The 24161-nt window shown below is 44.8% G+C and overlaps 6 protein-coding genes across 6 annotated transcripts; 4 read left to right on the forward strand and 2 right to left on the reverse strand.

Annotated features, from left to right (window-relative positions):
- Window positions 1-549: 549 nt before the first annotated feature.
- GGI43DRAFT_368306 (uncharacterized protein) lies at window positions 550-3120 on the reverse strand. The gene is made up of 7 exons (XM_083202504.1): window positions 2862-3120; window positions 2663-2787; window positions 2532-2599; window positions 2361-2465; window positions 1930-2307; window positions 1212-1861; window positions 550-1157 (listed from the first exon to the last, which is right to left on the reverse strand). The coding sequence occupies exons 1-7, from the start codon at window positions 3015-3017 to the stop codon at window positions 696-698; spliced, it is 1944 nt and encodes a 647-aa protein (XP_083060795.1). The 5' UTR covers window positions 3018-3120; the 3' UTR covers window positions 550-695.
- Window positions 3121-12701: 9581 nt separating this feature from the next.
- Window positions 12702-14333, forward strand: GGI43DRAFT_433854 (uncharacterized protein). The gene has a single exon (XM_083209805.1). It carries the CDS (start codon window positions 12723-12725, stop codon window positions 14241-14243), a length of 1521 nt encoding a protein of 506 aa, XP_083060796.1. The 5' UTR covers window positions 12702-12722; the 3' UTR covers window positions 14244-14333.
- Window positions 14334-16166: 1833 nt separating this feature from the next.
- GGI43DRAFT_368457 (S-adenosyl-L-methionine-dependent methyltransferase) lies at window positions 16167-18262 on the forward strand. Its single transcript, XM_083202508.1, has 9 exons — window positions 16167-16455; window positions 16523-16680; window positions 16739-16780; window positions 16869-16938; window positions 17020-17047; window positions 17113-17125; window positions 17185-17274; window positions 17359-17701; window positions 17793-18262. The coding sequence occupies exons 1-9, from the start codon at window positions 16330-16332 to the stop codon at window positions 18036-18038; spliced, it is 1116 nt and encodes a 371-aa protein (XP_083060797.1). The 5' UTR covers window positions 16167-16329; the 3' UTR covers window positions 18039-18262.
- A 541-nt stretch (window positions 18263-18803) lies between these two features.
- GGI43DRAFT_368459 (alanine--tRNA ligase) lies at window positions 18804-20796 on the forward strand. Its single transcript, XM_083202509.1, has one exon. The coding sequence runs from the start codon at window positions 19439-19441 to the stop codon at window positions 20267-20269; it is 831 nt and encodes a 276-aa protein (XP_083060798.1). The 5' UTR covers window positions 18804-19438; the 3' UTR covers window positions 20270-20796.
- Window positions 20797-20936: 140 nt separating this feature from the next.
- GGI43DRAFT_368583 (Aldehyde/histidinol dehydrogenase) lies at window positions 20937-22766 on the forward strand. Its single transcript, XM_083202510.1, has 2 exons — window positions 20937-22480; window positions 22547-22766. The coding sequence occupies exons 1-2, from the start codon at window positions 21122-21124 to the stop codon at window positions 22685-22687; spliced, it is 1500 nt and encodes a 499-aa protein (XP_083060799.1). The 5' UTR covers window positions 20937-21121; the 3' UTR covers window positions 22688-22766.
- Window positions 22767-23044: 278 nt separating this feature from the next.
- GGI43DRAFT_404062 (3-oxoacyl-reductase) lies at window positions 23045-24136 on the reverse strand. The gene is made up of 2 exons (XM_083205875.1): window positions 23331-24136; window positions 23045-23268 (listed from the first exon to the last, which is right to left on the reverse strand). The coding sequence occupies exons 1-2, from the start codon at window positions 23900-23902 to the stop codon at window positions 23097-23099; spliced, it is 744 nt and encodes a 247-aa protein (XP_083060800.1). The 5' UTR covers window positions 23903-24136; the 3' UTR covers window positions 23045-23096.
- Between the last annotated feature and the right edge of the window lie 25 nt (window positions 24137-24161).

Here is a 24161-nt window from a genome sequence, read left to right on the forward strand (position 1 = left end):
CATATGGCATAGTTGGGTTATACAATGGGCTATTTTATATGGCCTCCAGCGTGTGTAACTGCCAAGCACACGTTTCTCAATGGTTGTTACGTGTTCCTGCTACTAATCACATTTGAGATCATCTGATTAATAAGTAGAATCCTATTATATCTGATCCAATGAGCAACGAGATGAGAGCAAGACTCGAGATGGTGTGCCGGAAGCGAGTCAGACACTGTCTGATGCTGTCTACACAACTCTGGGAACAATTCTTGACACCACCATAGATTCAGAGGTATCAGTACCTCGGGCTGAGAACCACTTGCAATCCCCTTCAACTGTACTGATCTTGTCCTCCCATCGTCGCCAAGGAGGAAAGTCGATTAGTTCGTCAGTCAGAATTAGAATAACGCTGGATATAGATATGCTGTAAGAAATAGACAGAAGAAGATTGGCACAAAGCTTTAATGCATATTTAGAGGAGATATTATAAGGAAAAATAATGGAATGAAAATTGAAAATAATATATACAAAGCTAGCCGCTTTCAACAAATTGGTATCTAAACTTTCGCTCGCTCGCTCGCGCAAATATTTTCGTTTTAATATTACACATTATGTGCAAGCCGCGCTGAAATTTTATGTTCGCCGTTCCTAAGACAGAAGAAGGAAAAAGAGGTAAAATCGTGCTGTCGCTTTCTCAGCCTCCATGGTCGCGATTAAACGTAATCGTTGTTGGGATGAGGTTGAGGTGCGGGCTGGTATTCATAAGGCATTCCTGACGCTCCGCTATAGGAGGTTGAGCTGCCCATGTTGCTAACCATTGGCTGCGCGTGTTCGGACTCGTGGCTCGTCTTACCCTCGCGAGATCCACGGCGTAGGGGCATGGGACCGTGCTTTTTGAAGAACACCGAGGGGGCGTCGTGGCGAATATGAGTGAGGACGAGAACAACGGCCCAAGAAATACAGAGCGTGGGCAGCAGCCACGGGGTGTTGAGATAGGTTTCCATCTTGTCCTCGTTCAGGTTGAGTAATGCAACGAGACCCATTCCTAGAGCCAAGAGGAAAATGATGATTGTTCGAATCACAGGCCAAGGCTTCCAAGGAGTAACTCTGGCAACGACTGCAAGAAGAGCCATGAGCCCTAAGCAGCACCCAGCCGCGATATATCCATAGGTGAACTAATAACCGTTAGTATGCATATATAGTAAGCCATTTATAGCGCAAGTACATACCACCAGGAAATAGCGATCCAAGGTTTCATCAGTGACCTGCGATGCAAACTGGGCATTGCTTGAGTTGTCTTCAACGCCACTCTCTTCGTTTTCTTTGTTGATTTCTCCTTCAAGGTCAATTTCAAAAGTTGAAAATATGCTGTTGTACATTGCGGTCTGGAGGGAGTCCATAATACTGAAAAACAGATTCGTGTTGGTATCATTCGGCAGGTTATAGTCTGCCACAAGCCAGTATTTTGACAACTTGGGCCAAAAGGCATTAGGAATCTCGGTTATGTTGGCCAGTGCGTCGTTGATGAGTTCATCTGTATCTGAGTATTCAGGGTGATAAAGCTCGAAAAACTCGCTGAGCTCTTCCGTTATGTTCTTCTGCACCTCAAGACTAGTCGCGTCAACAAGTGCGGTTGGATCATCGACTATCCAGTTCACTGATAAGTGGTTAATGACATCTATCACCTTGGACCACTGGATAAACTGAGTGAATCCCTGCATGAAGAGAACGAGTGCGAGATGGAATGGGAAATGAAGCAGGGTCCATAGTACTTGGCGCAAAGGAGGGAGATATGCCGTTTTCATCCAATCGTAGTAGATCAAGAACAGCATATAAGTTGTTGCCACGCCAGCAGTCAGGATTCCAATAGTAGCAGCATCTATTTTCAAGAACGAGTTTTGTCAGTCTTGCCCTGTGACTTGTAAGAGTTATTTCAAAGGTACTTACCCCATGCATCGGGACCTTCGGCAATAGTGACCACTTTTTCAGCCAGAGCAACGATACTTTCGCCGAGAATTACAATGGTCAAAAGGCTCATACGGTTCATCAGATGTGTCTTTACAAGACTGAGAACAGAGCAGCCAATCGATAATCCAAGTGTTAAAACGACCTCCAGGGCACCAACGACATACCACGTAATGAATACGCGGCTATCTTTATCTGCACTGAAGCGGAATGTAATGCCGAGATATATCATCGCTGCGATGAAATGGATGGACATCTGGATGTAGAATGGAATATGGACGGCCTTGAATCTTCGCACGTGCCATAAGATACTGGCGTACTCAATCGTCAAACTCAGTCTGGAGGCCATAAGAATGAGGGCTATTGAAGTATCAGTATATAGCTGGCATTCCATGATTATATAAGAAACTTACACATTGCTTTCATCGAAGCCAGGTCCTGGTCATTTGGGTTGAATTTCGGAGCAACTACTGCGAATCCCACAAAGACTCCAAGGTGAACTGCTCGGACAAGTCGTTCTATAAAGGTTAGTAAGGAAACGATATTGTATGTAGTTTGAACTTTGGTGTGGAGAAATATCATACCGAATATACTGTCCGTCACAAATCTAACATCGTACAGTCCAACGACAAGCCAGCTTATCCACAACATACTGTACATCAGATTAGTAAGTCTGCATCGTCATCCCACATGACAGTTGTTCCTCATAACGCACCAAAAGTATCCAGCATAAGATCCGAGTCGGTCGATACTGGTGACTGCCAACTCCTTGGAAAAGACAACGTAATTGGCGGCGAAAAACAAGTCTGTGAAGACCTCCAGCATACCAGCCTCTTCATGCTACATGTAGGAAGTCATTATTAGAATCGAGACCCAGCCCTAAAAGGATGCTTGTGCCGCAATCGAAGACTCACTCTCTGAAACTCTATGGAAGGATCGCCAAAGCGAGCCCCAAATTCGCTGAGATTCGGTAACTCATGCCCTCTCTCTGAGCCGCCGTCGATAAGCGGGCTCTTCATGAGCTGGAGCTTCTCACGAGGAGTAAGCTCGAGACTTTCTCTCTCCGCCATCTTAGCTGATGATTTAGTACCGGTAAATGATGAGCTATTCAGTTTTTAACTGAGAGATAGGAATGCTAAAAGTAAAGGTTAATGGAGGCGGCTTATGGTATTAATACCTTAGCTATCATAGCCGGGCGCCGCCCTCCTTAGCAGCTCAGCCTTACTAGGAATTCGACTGGCGTGTTAGAAAAAGCAAGGCTATACCATGTAGGGCGCAATCGTGCCAGCCCTTGGGTCGTCAGCACAGAGCCTCAAGAAATTGAGACATGCTGCGGAGCAGTAGAGTGACTCCCTTCATTCTTCATCTCCCGCATATGCATAGCTGCAGTACTCCCTGGGTTGGAGTGGACATGGTGGAGCTTTAGCTTGCGGTAAGCGCATAGCCTGGTGCAAAAATAGCTACAGAGTGGCAGGGTTTGACGCTAACTCCCAAAGCTTTGTGCCAATGAATTCCAAGGACTTCCCTTGTCTGTGCCGATTATCGAATCTGTGTGGCCCTGCAGCAGCCAGGGTCCTGTAGCACTTGATTATTGGGGCAATTCACCTCACGTCGTGAAACGTTTTGAAGAAAAGGGAGACAAGTCAAAAAGGCGATCGGGGCTGAGCAGTATATCGGGTATGGAGATCTGGGATAGATCTTAGACGCAGAGTACTGGGGAAGGGCGCGATATCAACAGAATAGTGGCTTGGCTTTCAGACAACAACCAATCTCACCCAACAAGTTTGACAAAATAGTTCTACAATTGTAACTGTTTGTCTTCATATGAAGACATACAGTTCTTGTACAGCGAAGCTTTGACAAGAGAACTTGGCATTTATTCCTTGCTCTTCTTGCTATTTAGCCGGCTTTAAAACACGGTTTGAGTCTTTTGCGATGTGCGAACAACGCTGGCAAGGCAGACCATCTTCTGGCCAGGCTGGTTTACTGCTTAAGGAATCAACTACTGGAAACCCTCATCGCTTAATCACGTCGTGTCACTTTTGGCGTCCACGCGAGCATGGCCGTGGGGCCCGGGCCAGTGTCGCTAGTGCTTACGCATCTGCACGACGTTTTTGGCGTGAACTTGAGGCTGAGGCAACCAGCTTGATGGTCCCAGCATTCTGAATATGCTTCTTTACGGAAGGAAATTTCCCATGAGCCTATTTCATTGTGCCCTTGAATGATTCCCACAAAATATGAGAATCATGGTTCACATATTGCCTTTTTAACCGTGCTAATTTAGCTACTCTTTTCTTCTCCCCTTACAGCGGTTGCGAATGCCGAAGGCTGGTTAGTAATACTAAGCAGTAGCTCACTTTACTAGTGCTAGTGATAATCAAATGTCGCACGAAAGTAGGAAGCGTTTAAGTGGGACTGGTTTTCGGCGTCTACTTGAGAGTTGCGAAGGACCAGGGTCACAACCAAGCTCCAAGAATTATAATTGGACTGGATGATCTAGACCAAACAATTAATGAAATTGATTTTACGATAGTGCCCTATCAAGGGGGGTAGGCAACAAGAGGAAAAATCTTCAAGCGCTATCTGGGTGAAACCTTGGCTTGAAGGATTGTACAAATTTGTTGCCAGAGTCTCGAGCTAACAATATCTAAATTAGAAAGGATGAGACTAGGTGTATCTACATACGGTCGCCTGCAGATGCGAAGAAACTTTAGTATCATGCGACTATAGAATCTCAATAGCACCCGCCATATCAACGCATGCCTGTAAGCATATGATCGACTCAACCCTATGTTACTGGCACTGCCATCATGAATCATGCCTATAAGTTGACAAAATACAACTCCACAGATCGCTTCGCCCAACGGTGGAGGATTTGTGTTCCGAGAGATTATTAATCTGGAAAGAGATAGTCGAGAACATGAAGCCAAGCAACATTTTTGCTATTCTTGGATGCCGGTCTAAGCGGTTAGCCAATAGAAATGAGAATCAGAGCCCTGCAAGCGTAAACTTAGCGCAGCAGTAGCCCAAGAGCCAGCAAAAATCACGATACCTCATGTCATGTCGATCCAAAAGACAAATACAAATTTCTGCCACGACAAATTTTTGTGCATATCATCATGGGTCGGCCGCTCGTTGACAACAGCAGTCAACAACAGGTCATCGGCCTTGCTTTAATTGCTATTAATCTCCTATCAAACACTCATGTCAGCGTTACGTTGAGCCGCTGACGTTGAAGGATGGATCAACATACAACGCGCATTCAACGGATTACCTATTAAAAGTAAGTCAGCCCCCTTACCAGTATGCCTTCGTTCCTACGTACGAATTGGGTAAATATTTCCATGTTGAGAAGCTTTGACTTCTTGCCCCAAACCGACATATTTGTCGACAATCTAATATAAAACCTTAACCAAATTTGGGCTACGCTGTTCCATAAATGGAGTAAGACGCGGGTCCAAGATTGGGTGAGGATTCTTGCAAAACCTGAGCCAAGTGACAATTTCGTCCCGTATCATGGAATGAGATCGCCAAGAAAATACTAATGAAACTTAATTAAAAATTCCTGTTTTGGTGCCAGAACGACTCCTCAATAGAGCGATTCATTATGCGCTACATTTCGTATTATGTTTGCTTTCAATCGAGATGCGGCTTCCATAGTTTGAGCGAAGTATCAGAGTTATGAGACAGCAGCAAGATCTTAAACATGTCACGTATTAATTGCTCTTGTAGCCTTTCCAATATCTCTTGAAGTTTGATTAATAATCTATGACTTTTATCTCGTCATAGAAACGTAGAAAATGCTGTAAGATTGTAAGGTTTCTCCTTTTTACTTCTTAAAATAAAAGCTTGTCCACTTGACCGTTATTACGCCTTATCAAAGTCACCTGCTAATTTAGTATAAATTCCACCAATCACTAGGCGTTGTACAATGAAGATCTTGGCGGTGTCACATTGATATAATTAAGTAATAATGCTTTTCCACATCAAACAGTTGCGTAACACGCTTTTTTAGACTTTTTACGGTATGCATCCGGAGTTCACCTAGAATCCTTCCCTGTTCAATCTTGCCATATCTAGGTGAAGATCACGAGCATGTTAAATCAGCGTACATCTCTTCCCTTTCTTTATACAGTGCTTTACAACTTATATCTTTCGTATTTCTACAGCTTTTTACAATACGAAGAACAGAGAATAAAGCAGCTCCGAGTAATATCTACCAGTATATTTCTCTGAGGGGCTTATGGAGTAATTAGTTTGATGTCGTGGTCAAGGACCGATGAGAATACGATGCGCTTGCATTAATGTGCGTGTGTTACAGTGAAGCTGAGAAACCATTAAACTGTGGCTTGTCACACGTTGGATCTAGTCAGGATGATCATGCATAGCGGATTCATTGGTTTGAATGGATACCTTACAATATAACTTGTTCGGGTTAGAACACAAAATTAGCAGTCGATAGCTTTTCGTTTATCGTATAAACTCAAAACAATTTCCCGTTCCTCGTATACTGAATGGAAGAATCTCGTCTGCCCTACCGATACGTCGAATTTCTCCTTCTCTCTCTCGCTCTCTCCTTTCATTTTACTACTATTCATTCTATAATCATATGTAGTTATATATTCATGTTAAATAAAGGCTTTCGTGATCATGAAATATTGATTTGGCTTGTCTCTAAATAGATATTGGTCTTGGTATTTCCACCATTCTGGGGAGAAGTTCGATCACTGCCGTCAAATTATGATACTAAGGATCTGATCTTTCTCTTTCTATTCAGCTGAGGATTAATATACTGCCTACAATTACCATTTTCCTGTTGTATCGTTCTCTTTTTGCCCTGTCCCTACCTACTTCCACTCTTCGGGTATTCCATCTCCATATCTCAAACGAACTACAATATCGAGAATCGATTCGAAGAGACACAATAACAGATCCAATAACCCCGTTTCTTTTACGTTTTACATTGTAGTGAGTCGGATTTAGAGCTAGTGAATCATTTGCCATTATCACTATGATTGCAAGTGGACCTAGCATGCCTTTAAATGGTGAAATCCAAATAATGGCACCTGGCCTTGTGTTATAAAATAGCTCTGCACTGTCTCTGTGCATTTTTGAAGCACTGCTAAGACGCCAACGATATGCAGAGAAAGGATAGTATTCTCTATCGGTAACTTCCAGGATCACAGACATAACAGTGAAAGCGAGAGCTTCAGAAAAGATGGCATTGGAGATGACAAACAGGCCGTTCCAATCTCAGTTACTGGTTGGTAGCTATCGAATTCAAATCTTGGGGTGAGAATGTCATCGCCGCTCTTCATTGGATCACCCCTACATTGGTCAGATTTGCGCCTATAATAGATAGTTTTACCACCCTGTGTTCAGAATTGTATTTTCAAATGACATTATTATTTGTTAATCGAAATGTGGCATTTCCTCATTCATCTCATTAAAACTTTCGTTGGTCGTCGAGCAACCCTGATGAACAAGAAGTCACGGCCTACGAAAAAGAAGTCCGAGATCTTTTCATTCAAATTTACTAAGTTACCGAGACGATGATAATAAGATGACACTACTACTCTGTCCATTTACACAATCATTTTCCAGCTACATCTTTCATCTCGGCTGATTCTTAAATTCGTTCAAGCTTATAATAACCAGCTTTTGAGATGCGTTGTTATTCGAAAAACCTCCAAGTACAAGTTTCAACCATGGTGAAATTTTATATGAGCAACGGTATAGCTCAATGCAAATCTTTGAAAATTTCAACAGCTATATCCAAGAGTATGTAGGAACTTGAGATGAGAACAAAGTTGCAGCTTGTCTTTATTATATCCAATTTTCATTGTTCAAATCTCTCCACTTGACTGACAGACTAGCAGACATGATCAAATGCGTTCGAAGAGCAGAAATTTAATATACCGATCTTTCAAGGTTCCTATTTTGTAGGAAAAGTAGACGTGTGTATAAACGCAGGGTTGCGAAAAAGTCACAAATATTAAGACTAGTCTTTTTTCGTAAACCTACAACGTAATACCGTATTATCTCGCTTTTTTTGGATGAAAAAATGTGTTGTCAGATTTATCGTCGAAGTTGTGAGGGAAATCCAAACTCCCTCGCATTTTCGGCGATAAATTCGGTAGGTTATAAAGTACTTTTCTTTTATGAAATTGCAGGGAAAATACTTCATAAGCTACCGAATTTATCGCCGAAAATGCGAGGGCACCACATTGTCAGACTTATCGTCGAAGTTGCGAGGGAGTTAATTCCCTCGCAGTTTCGCCGATAAATTCGGTAGCTCATAAAGTATCTTTTCTTATAAAATTGCAGGGAAAATACCTAATAAGCTACCGAATTTATTGTCGAAAATGTGAGGGAGTTCATTATTCCCTCGCAACTTCGACGATAAATCTGACGACGCATTTTTTATAGTTCTCTTACTAGTCAAGATACTAGTACCTAAATAAACCTTTCTTTCCATAGCCTAGAGGTATGCAGTCAGGAGGGTACATCCACGATGCCCACTTATTACTTTTAAGTATTTATCGTCGAACAGAGCAAGGTGTTACGGTAACTCCTTTCTTTTGTATTACAAAAGACGAAAAATAATGTAGTATTTTTATGAAGAAAATATGAAATGCTTTTGTTAATAATATGAATTACAAATTACTAATTACTATTCTCACAACCCTGCTCTAGGGTACACTTGCCTATGCACTTTGGAACTGAGAATTGTGAAGAAGTAAGAACCGCAATTAGAAAAAAGCCAGAGAGTTGTGAAATCCATTTTCACAAGTTCGCTTTTCAGATATATCGATAAAAGTTTGTGTCCATGATTATTATTATTTTCGCAATATGCATATTCGAAAAGAGCCAAATCAGTATTATGGGCTATTTTCGCATCCCTTGAATGATGATATAGTAAGCTTGCGGTTGAAATCCCTCTACGCCGTCTAGTCTTAGACTTAATTTCGTGCTGCCAGAGGTGAGATAAAGAGTAAGAATCCCGGATGTATTCATCAGTAGAATTCAATGGCAGAAAAGGCTCAGTCATTATTTCTTCCATGTTAAGATCTTTGTAATATGGCGAAATCCGGCATCACTATTATGTTAAAGTAAGCAACATTATTAATCCACAGGCAAAGTTCAGCTCATATTTCAATTTAACGATTGAAGCATGAGGTTATCTTCCACAGAGTATATAGCTATATTATTTTGGATTGATCTAGTTTAAAAATTTCCTAAACAAGCCAAAAAAAAAAATATACTAATATGTTCTCCACACGCTTTGTATATCTTGGGCCCTCTCCGTAAATCGGGGTCCATGGGATTTTTTTCAATCTCGCATACAGCATGGTTTAGATTACGAGAGGAGCTAATCAGTGTATTATTTTCCGTAAACTATTAATAAGCAAAGCAGCGTGGTGAGGCTACGAAGATAGTGAGCGAGAATAGTGCATGTAAGTCATCTACCCTACGACACAAATAGGAACGCTGTGGCTTCGTTAATGGGTGTTTGTTAATTGAGTCTCTACTGATTTTCAAGTAAATTAGCCAATTAAACTCATTTTTAGTATGCAGAGTCTTCAATTAAGTAATATGGCCGACCGAAATTTGAACATAAGGTCATGAAGTTGGCAGAGTGAGATTAGCACAATCAATGAATGCGGATGCATCAGCGTTTGATAGCAAACAAATAATCAGAAAATAGAAGCAGAGTATGAATTATTCGCATCATTTGGGTAACGGACTGAATACTGGAATTGGTAGGGAAGTGATGGCACTTGCATAAAGTAGAGACGGGCTGTGCTGGCTAAGGTCTCAGAGACACCTCGGCCAGATTAAGGACCTACGTTTACAAGGCTCCACTCCTTGCTCTGTACTACCCTGCCATTTGAGAGCATAGTATGGCTAGAGATAGTATCCTATATGCTAATCTTTCCAACTTGACTATAGCAATAGACCTACTGAGATAAGGCGACTGAGCAAGCGGACTTGTATATACGAATTATTAGTGTCTTGCGGACCATAGTATTACATGCGGAAAGACTATTGGACCAGGTACCACAAATACCGTATTACCTCGCAAAACTGGCCAGTGGAGCTTCCCCATAAAAATGCCCTTAATCCAATAACGTTGCTGGATTGTTATAATGCTTAGTTACAGTAATATATGGGAAGTTCCACTGACCAGGTTAGCGAGGTAATACGGTACCATGATCTCTGGTGATAACTACTATGTAGTTGAGATGGGGCAGACATGACGTGGCTTTGCACTCCGTAAGTCGCGGTGGGATATGCAGGTTCGTTCGAGGTCTTCCATGCCAAAGCAGGGCGTGTCGTGGTCCGAGCTCTTCTTCCCGGCGTATGAACTTCCCTTTTAGTCGAATAAAGTATTCCAGTTACTGAAGAGAACTCTGTGTACCCAGCAATATACCTACTTGCAAGACTGCGTTTGTATGCCATGGGCTAGGCAAAAGCTCTTATAGAGAGGTTGCGGATCACTACAACTCCTGTGACAGATAGGTGACGCAGCATGACTCGATAAGCGTTCTAGCGGGCTCCTCCGTTTGTCGTAGCTGTGCCAGGATTTTCATCCTGCGCCAAGGATAATACCCACTACCCTAAAAAGACGATGCCAGTGTCAGCGGTCTAGAGCGAATGATGGAGTATTATAGGCGTACGGAAATGCTTCCGGAAATGATTGATTTGCTCTAGAGCTGCGGCTTGCTGATCCGGTTGGCGATTCCGGACATACTATTTGTATACGGAGTATTGATGCACTATTCTGAGACTACTATTGGCCCACATCCGCCCAATTGTTATTGTACTCCGTATATGGCGGCAGTATCGACTGGAGAATATATGGTACGCAAATGTAATAGAGCTTGCGAATGGACTATGCTTTGATTCATTTAATTGGTAACTTTTAGGGCAAGGAGAGATTTTCCGGGCAAATTGTTAGTACAAAGAGAAGAGAATTATTAGTCCGTCACATATTCACGCACGACACGGTCAGCTTATATGTAACATAACATTTTTCCATCTCCATGGAGTATCGCCGCCATTACGAATACAACATATTAATAGCCACAGCTTGTTTGGGAAGAAGAATCATTAGCCTTAAATTATCATTCGGTGTAACGGGATTATTAATCTCATTGACGTGTAATGTCAGCGCGCCGTCCCTTGCCGCTGCGATTTGCCGCTTATGACAAGGTTATAAAATCGGCGTTCAGTAATATTAAAAATGACAGAGATCCGGCGAGTACCTGATGCTTCTACTATGCGCGGAAAATTGAAGAATTTTGTATCTGAAGATTTTCAACTTAAATAGGAGATGATACGATTTTTTCCGTTGTCTGTATTTGGCCGTTTTCCAAATACGTATAATCCTAAGCCGATTGTTGTCAAAATTTCCAAAAGCGGTTTCAGCGATTGCGCTGAGACCCCCTCCCTATTTGGACACAAAAGTGCCGATAACCCTTTTTCCAGTTGTGCCGAGTACTCATCCGATGAACTCCACATGGCGTTGGACTACAGTCCTATTGCCCCCAGCCCCTTTGTTTGCTCCAGGCACATCGGAATATCCTCAGAAATAGGCATTATGTTGGATCTCCCGCCATATGTATCCTTGTTGTTAAGTAGGCTACTAGATGTTGAGAAACTATAGGACTATCGTCAACTTAATAATAAAGCTAAACTCTACTTTTAGACTTTAGTTGTGAAAACTATAGGATACTCCCTTTCTCCAGTCAACGTAGAATACTGGGCTTGAGTGTCTACGCTTTGTTGTTAATGACCGTCGGAACACTCGCGATATTAACAAGTCCGCTAGTTGGAGTGGTAAAGCCTAGGGCTTACGCCGTCATTCCCATCGCGGAACGGCCCAGGAAAATATGTGCTGTCCTCTGTAGATCACCCTAACTTGCCTCTTAAAGCGGGTATCACAAAAAGCACGAACAAAGCAGTAAGAGCACCATTAGCGTGGGCTCCTCTTAGCCTTCGTGTGTATTTAATTAACACTTTGTGTGTTAAAAATTCCCCTGGTCCCTCTTTTTTATATCCGCTTGCCTCTATATAGAATACACGATGTAACCAAGTAAGAAAATGGATTCTATTATGGAGTACAAATGCTCTTGATGAGCCCAGCTCCGGAGAACTGGGTATGCCAAGAGGTCCAGGTTTTCAAGGGAGGCTCGAGCTTCTAGTGCTCAAGTAAGAGCGATGACATGACGGTGCCTCCGGGGATATCGGATATCAAGCAACTATGCCTAACAAGTGGCCCTCTTGGTGCTTGCTACCTCGGAGTACACCTAATAAGTATTAGACAAAGTGTCCAAATATCCGGGCTTAAACAAATAGCAGCTTATTCTTGTGTACATTTATCGTCTATATCCCCGTGTTTATTGTTAGAAGACCAACTCTACAGACAGCAACAGAACGCTACGGACAGCTGATACATCGCACCCCCAAGATGACAACGGTTCTGGGATAGAAATCGGATATAAACCATGCTCTTCCAGAAGTTAGTGCCGTAAGGCGGTATGAAGAACCTTGCTCGTATCCATATCTGCCAAAGCCCTGCACGGAGTGACAAGGGGAGAGTTTCTCCATAGCTGATGATACAAGAGAAGTGCTTATAGCACTCAGCTAGTATAAAGAGAGTCGCTGATCTTTGCTTGTTTTCTTTTCATCAGAGAGAAGAAGAAGCAGCAGCAGCAACAAAAACGATAGCCAAACTCATCTACCCTTGAGACTCACAACCTCGAAGCAAAATGCATTTGTCTTCAACAGTCCTCATGGCTGCCGCTGGAGCGGTGGCCCAGTCAACTGTTGATCTCTCCGATCTCCCGGCTTTCTTGAAGTCTAGTTCAAGTACCAACTGGCCAACTCTTATGGCCATCGGCCAACAGATCTGGAACGACCCAGAAGTTGGCCTCAACGAAACTCACGCACATGACCGCATCGTCAGCTACTTTTCTTCACTCTCAGGCTGGACGGTGGAAGGATCGGCTTACACTGGTCTCCCTACAGCTTTCAGAGCCGAATTCGATAACCGACCTGCTGGCTTTACAGGCACTCTGCCCACTGTCGGTTTCATGGCTGAGTTCGATGCTCTAGTCGGAATCGGCCATGCCTGCGGTCACAATCTGATTGCTCTCAATGGCATCTCAGCAGCCAAGTTTGCCAGCGACGCACTGGTACACTATGGCATCCCTGGCCGCGTGATCTTGGTCGGAACTCCCGACGAAGAGAACGCAGCAGGCAAATTCAAGCTCAACAACCTGGACGCCTTTGCTGATTCAGATGTCTGGCTGATGGCACATCCTACTACGACGAGCGCGGTTCAGCCGATGAACGCCCGTCTCAACTACTTTGCTAGCTTCGTGGGCAGCACACACTCCGAAGCGGTTGGAAAGGCCTACAACGCGATGAGTATTGTACAGAACCTGACTGGCATACCGGGAACTAGCTCAAGCGCCGTTAGCATTGAGAACGTTGGCGTCTATGCGACCAACATTGTGCAGACCGTCATCGACCTTGGCGTGGCCGGCCTGAGTCTCGCAACAGTTAATAGCACTGTCGCCAAAATCCTCGATTCAACTTATCCCAATGTTACTTTCACAGCTACTACTGACGCCAATGGCGTAGCTATTACGATGCTTGGCCCCGGTGGCCATGCTTCAGACGCCACCAAAGGTCCCTTGGTGCTGTCAGTCAACACATACAACGCCCTCAAGGACACGCCCGGAGTCTCCTTTTACCTGCCTAGCAACACATCCATCAGTGAGCTCGATGTTACAATTGACATGCGCACGCGATACACCAGTGACTTGAACACCGTGGCCAACTTTGTCAGCGCTGCTCTCGGCACTCTCCCTAAGAGCGTCTCTCACGATGTCCAGTATCCAGCTCTGGAGGTGGATCCATACCTCGGACAGGCTTTTATCGACTTGACTCAGACCGCCGATTACCCATTGGCCAACTTTGAATTCAGCACATTTGCTCCCGCCTCGACAGATGCCTCGTGGGTGCAGGACCCTGTGCTCGACCCTGTCACACACAACTTGACCAGCGCGGCCAAGGCGGTGCTCCACGCAAACTTCGGCATCTGCCCCAACTTGTCCGGAGCTGGCTGCGCGTTCAACCACGAGCCGCTGTTCAAGCCTCTGGCCAACACAGCTTTGGCATACTCTCAGACCGAGATCGTGGCCAGAGCAGAGGCCCAGATTGCCGTGACGCTACTGGCCGACCCATCTGAAATGAGCAAGGCAACTGCCATTGTGTCCAACTAAGCAGACCGGGAGAAAAACAATAGATATACTATTCCAAGAGATTAGAATAGAAGTAAGGACGAAAAGTCTAGCTACGAAGCGGATGATATAATGTAATTTAGTAATGGATGACAGAGACACTTAGATGAATAGAAAACCACCATGTTTACAGCATAGCTTATGGTTATAGAAGATTTGCACTTTTTTCAATCAACATAATCTATAGGATTCCACATGTTTAATAATCCAAGGGAAAGAAAAGGCCGACGGCCGTAGAGCTGTGGATGAAGCATCGTGGCTACGCGGCTGGTGCCGCTTAGATCGCCTGTGACGTAGTATTAGCGAATCTCACCTCAAGATAAGCTTACAAGAATCTTTCCTATAAATGGTTTCAGGCTACTTCTTCTCTTGCGTTTCTATTTACATAACTTGATACAGCTGATAAGAACCTCGATATGTTGCTCTTTGATTATTCCCTTTATTTATTTTTACCGGGTTGGCCAGAATAAACTAGCTGATGGTGGCGCTTTAACAATAGTATTTTGTTGGTGTTGGGTGGTTGCTCAATACGGCTAGCTAAACGGAAATAAGAGAAATTATGCATCATTTCTCACACTTTGACGGCGCCTTGGCTTTCAAACTTTCGGCCAAGCGGAACTGTATCAAGCCGTGGTGCTGCTTCTGCGTGTATTGGGGGGCATATTGACCATCCCCCGTCTATGCAGCTCTACAGTACATGTATCTAGCTCGTGCCAAATCTTGAATTGAATAACGAGCTATCACATCCTTCGCCAGCTGCGTTGCCGAACAGACTGCTATTAGTAATGCTGGGAGAGGTTCTACATGCATCACAGCTGCTGCCAATACTCTAGTGTGACTGGCTGCAGAAGCAAGAGACCTGACGAGGGCCGACACGTTGCAGCGTTGCATGCAGTGTGGATTCTAGCTTCCGGAGATCTGAGAGTTCGTGTACTCCGTACTCCGTATGGTGTCGGAGAATGCCCTGTAGAGAGAGAGGAAGAGCTGAGCCTCGATGCCATGCCTAGCTACATGTACACTTCTGTTCCTTCATGCCCCTACAAGATGCGATTGTCTTCTTTTGATGGGCTGAACCAAAGCGCCAGTCGGCATCGGTAGATCGCGTGCCAACCTATAATAAGCTGGGCTCCCCTTATTTTAGCCCAGAAATTATATCCGCGAAAATCTGCCTACACCGAAGCGAATGCACAACCACGGGACGGGAGGGAAGACCAGCGCCAGGCAGCTTAGACTCTTGTTAGTTTGCGGAAAACTCGCCCATACCGCGGAAAACAACGACAATGCGGAGCAAGGCTCCTTGCAACTACGTAGAAGCTAAAGGCATTGCTGGCCAACTGTAAGCGGAGAAGCCTCTGTCTCTGCTCCACCCACTCCATCTCATAGTCCTGTCCCCAGCGCCTGATCCCTCCCTCGCGTGCGCTCCTGATTCATCTTCGACTTTTTCATCTTCTTCTAGATGGTCTGACGTTGCATTGCATATGTAGGAGCAGTGGCATAAACAACCGACTGTTGGCCGGCTCGATCTGATAAATGACAGGCGCATACGAATAACAGTTGCGGGCATCCACATCTTCTTAGCGACGGCAGAGCTGAAGCAAGCAAGCAAGCAAGCCAGGGGCGCACCAGCTGTGTTTAGCTCGCCGAATCGTACGTTTAGGCAAGGCGCCCGCGAGATTTCTACTAGCAGATTAAGAGACGCATGATTGTGCGACAAAGCAGGCGCAGCTGCAAGTAACTGCATGTGCTTTGCTTACTCAATCCTTTACTCATTCGCATAATGTTGAGAAGGGCTATTGGTGGATCTACGAGCTACTGAACCACGGAGCTATAACATCCGACTTTATTATTTACAACGAAGCTTTGTCTAAGCACCGTGTCCCACGGATACCGCCTCCTGCAATTGAACTCGGGACAATTAACTGAAGAATCCAATCGAGAAGCGAGAGGGAAAGACGGAGAGGAAAAGAAAGGAAAAAGAGGAAATTTTGGAACAACAAAGGAACTACAAGAACTAGGTGCGATACTTTTAAAAAGCGCACGTACTGCGTCGTTTCGCTATCGAGTAATCATGGCAAAGTCGCCAAAATCTCCCAAATCGCCCGTCTCACCCAAACAGGGGACGCCAGGCGAGGGCAGCCAGCAACAGCAAGAAGCCCCATCGGACGGCATCCTCCCAGCTGCGCACTGGCAAGAGGTTGGTGCATTTCAAACATTTTGGCAGCATCTGCTTTTGCACCACAGAGAAATACTCACGCAGACAGGTTGCCCAACAAGAAGGCGACGATTACGACTCTGACGATGATTCTGCCCTTGGCTCCGATGCGGGCAGCTCAACCGCCTCGATAACTTCGACTATCCTGCAGTATAGAGAGATCAACGGACGCAGATTTCACAGCGAAATGGGCTCTGTTCAGTATTGGTGAGTTGCTCGTCAATTGAGTGACGACCTGGAAGCAGCAGACTGATCACAGCAACAGGCAATCCAACGACGAAGCGGCGAGTGAATCATTGGATATCAAGTACGTTTAGTGATCCAAGTTAATTTTTATTTAAAATAACAACCTTTTGCGAAAATCGTTTAGACTACGGCTAACTAGTACGTTACAGTCATCATGCTATTTGCATGGCAATGGGAGATAAGCTATATTTAGCTCCTCTAGAAAGAGAAAAGATTAAAGTTAGTACCACCTAACGATTTAGTGCGCTTCTTGGAGCGCAATTAGTATGATAAAACTAACGTCATAAATCTTGCAACTAGAGAGCCCTTGATATTGGCACTGGTACAGGTTAGAACTCACTTACAATATGTATTGTCTTATTTTTCTGGGAGGCTGACCCTATTTTAACGCAGGGATATGGGCTATGTGAGCATTTGGCGCCCTTTGATCTTAATCTCAGGAAAATAGGTCCTGACTTCTTACAGCGACTTTGCCGATGAGTATCCTGATGCTCAGGTCATTGGCACAGACATCTCTCCAATCCAGCCCACTTGGGTGCCCCCGAACCTCCAATTGTGAGTATATTACTAGCAGTGGATGGCTATTTTGCTTTAGGGTTATCCTTTATCTTTGGTTTACTAATTTCGGAATGGAAATAGCGAGATCGAAGATTGTACTCAAGACTGGACATTTCGTAACGAGGAATTTGACTATGTCTATATGCGATGGCTCCTGGGCAGCATTCAAGACTGGGATGCCCTGATGCAGCAAGCATATCGCGTTCTCCGTCCAGGAGCGTATTTTGAGATCTTGGAGCCCTCAGCCATCATTACAAGTGATGACGGAAGTGTGACAGAGACAAGCGCCCTGGGACAATGGGGTAAATTCTTCATTAACGGTGGTAAACAGATCGGAAGAAGTTTTACCGTGGTTGAAGATGAGACGCAGAGAAGGTCGATGGAGGCAGCTGGATTCGTCGATATTCATGAATTCAACTACAAGGTGAGCTTATAGCTTCAAAGTGACATGGCCCTTTTGTTCTATACCGCAAAATGGTGCAAAACGAGTCCATCTAACAGAATTTGCTCTACAGATGCCAATAGGAGGCTGGGCAAGAGACCCTAAAATGAAAGAACTCGGCCAGTTTGCGCAACTGGTCATTGAAAAGGACACCGAAGGCTACATTGTCTTCATGGCAAATACGCTGGGATGGACACGAGAAGAAATCTTGGTATACATCAGCCTGCTACGGCGAGAAATCCGATCAAACAACTTCCATGCGTATTATAAGTTTAAAGCGGTTTACGGAAGGAAGCCGCTCAATGGAGAGAAGAAATGATGCTTCATGCTAGATTGTCTTTTTTTGCAAAGCATGTTTTTGTTATTCTTTTTTACAGGCTGATGCTGCCATATCTGATTTCATGGGCATGTGCTCTATATTGCTAAGCATCCATTAGCACGTTATGTATTTCGTACATACATGTACTATTGGCGTTTGAGCGGATTTTTATGGTGTTAATAATACATACAGCGAAATATTTTTCTTTTTGCAAGTTTCCTTCGTTGGAAGTATTCGTGTCACCGCAAGTCTCTTTAAGCGAGACAATGCAAAGTACCCGCTGTTAGATAGTAAGGTAGTATTCGGAGATCAACATATAATTGTAGCTAATCCTGGAATCCTTCGGGAAATTGTTGGTCGCGCTGAAAAAATAACAACTATAATGACGCATGGGGCATAGTTTATTTCCTCATTGATTCTACGCCGATGCACTAAAACGGTAGTCAAATCCATCTTCGCAGGGTCCCGCATCGACTAACCAATTACTCTTGAAGCACCATTTTCCATTCCTATTATAGTGTGCCTACGATTTGCTAGTGATAGTGCGGGCAAGGATGCTAATGTTTAACAATTTCATATTCGTGGGGGTTTCCTATATGCCTCTTCAAAGTAGGTGGTTTAGATAAGAATGTGTGAAGCGTACTTGAAAACATGAAATATTGTTTAAGTTCTGAATCGTTTTAAATAAAATAGAGCTCATCGAAAGAATATTTGGATGCCGTTGACGGCACATCTGCCTTGTTGAATTGTGAGTATGACATAATTACAGTTGTGATGTTCACTGTGGAGTCATACCTAGTAGTTAGAAATCTTACGCCTACTCACCAGACTTCCTACTGGATCATTTCTTGCTTTCTCGTAAAAATATATTGCATTGCTTATTTGACGCTTAATTAGACCATTTCTTTCAACATCCGGTACGTAACTGCGGAATGCACATGTACTTATTGTTTCATTGTCAGTGAGGACAAGAAGTGAGCCCGGCTGAGGCTTAGACCACTAGCTTACAAGCAAAAGCCAACAGCGTTTGGTTGCACATACTCAAGCATGGAACATAGTGTAGGGGTTCTATGGTGTATATCATCATTGAGACCTACATATTTGCTGGCCGTTGTCAGATATTTATCTTCTGGGTTAAATGAGGACACTCTTATCCGGCTAAGATAAACGACTCGGAAGTAGCATTAAAGCTAGCAAAATGACAAATAGGGCGCAAATAGGGCGCTAGCCCCCACTAAATTCGTCAACACAAAGTGGGAATGCCTTGCTCAAGCGATGAAACGCTCATACATATTAATGACACGTCGAAGCTGAGTTGCAGCGTTGCGAAAAGCGTTTAGCGGCATATTTTTCATAACGTATTGCGAAGAAGAGCAAGAGATCAGCAATTTGCATCCATTATGGCCTCCGAACAGACATCCGGAACTATCTTGACATTTCACCACGACGGAAAATTGCTCAATCTGCAGACTCAAGTGGTGTCAATACGGCCGTTTTCCGCTCTAGAGGAACAAAACCGCGCCATTTTCAAGGACGCTGGTGATGATGACTATGTTGTCGTAACCAAGGAGACTATCTTCCACCCCCAGGGTGGCGGACAGCCCTCTGACGAAGGATTAATCTCATCAGTTGCATCTCCTGCTGTCTCCATCAACATCAGGGCGGCACGCATGGACGTTGTTAACGATGGGCTGGTGCTGCATCTCGGCCATTTCAAAGACTCAACAGCGACGACACTTCAGCCGGGTGATGTTGTTGAGCAGTCTATTGATGCAGAGAAGCGCCTCCTCTACTCAAGACTGCATACCGCGGGCCATGTTCTCGGATCAGCAGTAAGAAATCTCTTGGAGAAGGAGATTGAGGGTTTCGACGAACTCAAGGCTTCGCATTTCCCCGACAGCGCTGCCTGCGAGTTTCGCGGTCTTATCGAGGGCAAATGGAAGCAGCCGATCCAAGACCGCGTCGACGAGTATCTGCGCCGCGCAATGCCGGTGGAAATTGACTTCTGGACAGAAGATGACTTCAAGCGAGAGGGCCTAGAGCGCCTGATTCCAGACCGAAGCCTGCTGCCTCCTGGAGAGACCAAGTTCCGTGTGGTGCGCATTGTGGGAGCCGAGGTTTATCCCTGTGGAGGAACACATGTTGACACGACTGATCTGTGCGGCGCAACAACGGTGAAGAAGATTGGAAGAAGCAAAGGCATCAGCCGAGTCAGCTATACTGTAGCATAATGGATAGAATGAAAAAATGGTAGTGGTACGGGGCAGTAACATGAGGGCCGATGTCTCACACATGAAGATGGCTGTACGAGACACATTTCAACAGATAGATGCATAGATAGAGAAGTGGATAGACTTTCTTAGAATTCATGATAGAGGAATGAGAGAAAGACGCATGGGCATGCCTCAATGAGCCGCAGCCAACCGCCACAAAATAGTTTTTTTCCATCCTGTGATCCAAAACGTGGCGTTGAGAAAAAGTTGGCCGATCTGAATGCAATCTCCGACCTCGCTGAAGGAAATAGTTTCGATAATACGATCATCTTCAAACGCTAGATCATCTCCATAATCTCGGTTTATCGGGAGGAGATAATCTTTCAGGATGAAAGGTTGCCTAATACGGGTTACTTGTGTTCCTGTGACACTACGGGAAGAGCCCGTGAAGCTAATGAGGCTATCTCCAACGGCAAACAGCCACTGCTCGGAAAGATAGCGATAGATTCCCTTCTTGTTACGGCGTAGCTGGTGGCTTATGCAACGGGAAGCCACCCGGAGGGGAAGTTTTCGAAGATTGGAAAACGTCGACCCGCACCGTTAGAGCCAGTTCGGAGTGTTCCACTTGCACTGTCTGGACCGCCTCGGAGTGTTCCACCTCCGCACTATCCCCGCATAATGACATCGGCCCTGATATTTCAAGCTTGGGGTAGTTTGAAGGTGGGAAAGGACCGATCATCGCAGCAGACAGGAGAATAATTTTGAACACATACAGAGGCTGAGGGAGAAAAGAAAATTGCTATCTTATACACCAAATCATCTATCTATCATCATTTCTCTATACAGTAATCCTCACTTCAGTTGTCAACTATGGGCAGCAGCGAGCTTCCTTTTACTTTGGCCGACGCAAGCCTCGGCCATCTGGACTGTCTTGTCGATGGACAGCCTGTAGTCGCCAAATCAGGCAAACGCTTCGATGTCATTGACCCCGGTACTGGTAAATCTTGGGCATCGTGCCCAGACTGCCGAGAAGAAGACGTCGACGCCGCAGTTCAATCGTCACATCAGGCCTTTCAAACATACTCCAAATGGACGCCCAGACAAAGGGCCCAAACGTTGTTAAAATGGCATCAGGAAATCGTCGCTGCGCGAGATGACCTTGCCAAGATTCTGGTTTACGAGACGGGCAAACCCCTCGCAGAAGCTTATGGCGAAGTCGACTACGGCACTACCTTTACCTGGTGGTTTGTAGGCGAGGCAGAGCGAATTCAGGGAGCTTCAATTGTCAACGCAGTCCCCGGCCGACGAGCGATTACAATCAAACAGCCTATTGGAGTTGCCGCTGCTCTTGTGCCATGGAACTTCCCTCTAGCTCTGATTCTCAGGAAAGCAAGCGGTGCCCTTGCTGCAGGCTGCACCATGGTCGTCAAGCCTTCGCCCGAGACACCGATCACAGCCCTCTCAGTGGCCCGGCTGGCATTAAAGGCTGGATTCCCCCCGGGTGTGCTTAATGTCCTGACGACGAGCCTTGAAGGCACGCCAGGATTGGCAGAATCGCTTTGTCTCCACCCGCTGGTCAAAAAGGTGACCTTCACCGGCAGCACAAGGGTCGGCAAGATTATCACGAGCCATTGTGCGAAAAATCTGAAAAAGGCCTTGGTTGAACTGGGAGGAAACTGTCCCTTTATTGTCTTTGATGATGCCAACCTTGACCAAGCGCTGGAGCATTTTATGCCACTCAAGTGGCGGCATGCGGGCCAGGCTTGCGTTTCTTCAAACAGAGTCTACGTACAGCGAGGAGTTTATGACAAGTTTGTCAATGCCGTTGTCAAAGCCACATCTGGACTGAAGATTGGTCACGGAATGGCGGAGGGTACCACTCTGGGTCCAGTCACGACACCAAGAAGTCTTGATAGGGCCGAAGACATGGTCAAGGATGCTGTTTCCAAGGGAGCAAAGATGGTACTTGGAAACGGCCTCAGAGACTCTTCTGGCAGCGGAGGCTATTTCATGAAACCTACAATCTTGACAGACGTCACGGATGATATGCTCATGAGCCAAGATGAGATATTTGCGCCTCTTTTAGGAATTTCGGTATTCGATACAGAAGAAGAAGTAATTCAAAGGGCCAACAACACTGCAATGGGCTTAACTAGCTATGCTTTCACAAAGAATGTGGATAGAATTTGGAGGCTTTTTGAACAATTAGAAGCTGGTATGGTTGGCTTGGTAAGTCGAAATTATGGAATAGTCTTGCGATAGAGAAAGGGTTTACTAACACAAGCTCTTTCTTAGAATACGGGCACCAACTCTTGCGCCGAATCACCATTTGGAGGTATTAAGGAAAGTGGAATGGGTAAAGAGAGTGGAAAGGACGTGGCGATTGATGAGTATATGATTACAAAGACCGGAACTTTTACCTTGGAGGGCTTGTAAAATAATGTAGGAATGGCTTATTATATGCATAATATCATTTACGCAAGCTAAGAATTGTAATAAATATCACGGTGCTCTATTTTTTGTGCATGCATGATGTTACGACCTGGTTCAGTCTAACAGATAAAATCCTTGATAAGCAGCTGGTTCCGTTAAGAGTAATTGCTATAATAGTGATTATTGGCCTAATCTTTTGCCCTTTGGCTGAACGGTATAACGCATCATTACACATGATCAGTTTATCTTTCACAGCGTAAATCTACTGTATGCTAGAAAAAGCCATGATTATTTGTCGCAAGATGTGTTTCTCATCACCCATTGCTTTGAGATGAATCTGTACATTCTCATTCAACCAAATTTAATTGTAATCAACATGTTTTATTTTCAAATAAGCTTCTATAATTACTTTTTACACGCATCGTCCACCATCTACCTCTAGATTGACACCCGTGATAAAAGATGCCTCATCACTTGCCAAATAGCAACAAGCATTGGCAATGTCTGCTGGCGTTGATGGCCGGCCCAATGGAACTGTTGAGACAAAAGCAGATATATCAGTAGCTCCAAGGAAGAGATCGGTCCTATTATACCACAAAGTTAGTAAAGGTTGGAGAATAAACTGGCCGACAGCATTTATACTAACATTCCTGTGATGCCAACAACTGGAGAAACGGCATTGAACCGAATTTGTTTGGGACCGTATTCAGAAGCCAGCGCTTTCGTGGCTGTGATGCAAGCTCCCTTGGAAGCGCTGTACCATGCTAACCCACCGCGAGGCCGGATGCCAGCCGTTGATGCAATTTGGATAAAGCTGCCAGGGCGGTTCTCCTTCAAGAAGTACGGCACAATGACATTAGTTGATAAGTAAATCGACTTGACATTGACATTCATCACCAAGTCGAATTCTTTCTCAGTAACGCTCTCTGTCGCCTTATTTGCATAAGCTGCGCCCGCATTATTCACCACAATATCCAAATGTCCGTACTCCTTGATCGCCAGCGCCAACACAGCCTCCCAGTCGACCCTCTTGGTGACATCGGTGCGTATAAAAGCACCTTGGAGCTCAGATGCGACCGCTTTGCCGGCATCTTCTGAGAGATCTGCTACAATGACTTTGGCACCTTCCTGGGCGAACTTTGTGGCAATTCCTTTGCCGAAGCCAGATGCAGCGCCAGTGACGATGGCTACCTTGCCCTCGAGACGGTTAGACGACATTTTTATTTAGAGAGAAAGAGACAGATTGATGAGACGAAAGTTTTGTAGGGTATAGAAGTTGGTAAAATGAATATGTTGTAGGCAGTGAATATCAAAAAGACTTGATTGCGATATATGCAAGACGTCCAATTTCATGCATCGCATCGGACCCCTCTCGGGGGCGTAAGCCGACGGCATTCATAAGGAGACATCCCAAGCGGCACACAGTGCGGGCGTTTCTAGAGCCAATTTAGGCCGACTCGGCTAGAACCACTACTTC

Source organism: Trichoderma evansii (genome assembly GCF_050947405.1).
Source record: "Trichoderma evansii strain SZMC 28006 chromosome Unknown GGI43scaffold_9, whole genome shotgun sequence".
NCBI lineage: Eukaryota > Fungi > Ascomycota > Sordariomycetes > Hypocreales > Hypocreaceae > Trichoderma > Trichoderma evansii.

Excerpts from the sequence above, each read along its gene's own strand:
- GGI43DRAFT_368306 (XM_083202504.1), bottom strand. The coding sequence starts at position 3,017 with ATGGCGGAGAGAGAAAGTCTCGAGCTTACTCCTCGTGAGAAGCTCCAG. Across the intron at positions 2,788-2,861 it reads CTTCCATAGAGTTTCAGAGA|CATGAAGAGGCTGGTATGCT; the intron begins GTGAGTCTTCGA and ends TCCTACATGTAG. Across the intron at positions 1,158-1,211 it reads TGGATCGCTATTTCCTGGTG|TTCACCTATGGATATATCGC; the intron begins GTATGTACTTGC and ends AACGGTTATTAG.
- GGI43DRAFT_433854 (XM_083209805.1), top strand. The coding sequence starts at position 12,723 with ATGCATTTGTCTTCAACAGTCCTCATGGCTGCCGCTGGAGCGGTGGCC.
- GGI43DRAFT_368457 (XM_083202508.1), top strand. The coding sequence starts at position 16,330 with ATGGCAAAGTCGCCAAAATCTCCCAAATCGCCCGTCTCACCCAAACAG. Across the intron at positions 16,456-16,522 it reads CAGCTGCGCACTGGCAAGAG|GTTGCCCAACAAGAAGGCGA; the intron begins GTTGGTGCATTT and ends TCACGCAGACAG. Across the intron at positions 16,681-16,738 it reads ATGGGCTCTGTTCAGTATTG|GCAATCCAACGACGAAGCGG; the intron begins GTGAGTTGCTCG and ends TCACAGCAACAG.
- GGI43DRAFT_368459 (XM_083202509.1), top strand. The coding sequence starts at position 19,439 with ATGGCCTCCGAACAGACATCCGGAACTATCTTGACATTTCACCACGAC.
- GGI43DRAFT_368583 (XM_083202510.1), top strand. The coding sequence starts at position 21,122 with ATGGGCAGCAGCGAGCTTCCTTTTACTTTGGCCGACGCAAGCCTCGGC. Across the intron at positions 22,481-22,546 it reads AAGCTGGTATGGTTGGCTTG|AATACGGGCACCAACTCTTG; the intron begins GTAAGTCGAAAT and ends GCTCTTTCTTAG.
- GGI43DRAFT_404062 (XM_083205875.1), bottom strand. The coding sequence starts at position 23,902 with ATGTCGTCTAACCGTCTCGAGGGCAAGGTAGCCATCGTCACTGGCGCT. Across the intron at positions 23,269-23,330 it reads GTTGTTGGCATCACAGGAAT|GACCGATCTCTTCCTTGGAG; the intron begins GTTAGTATAAAT and ends GTGGTATAATAG.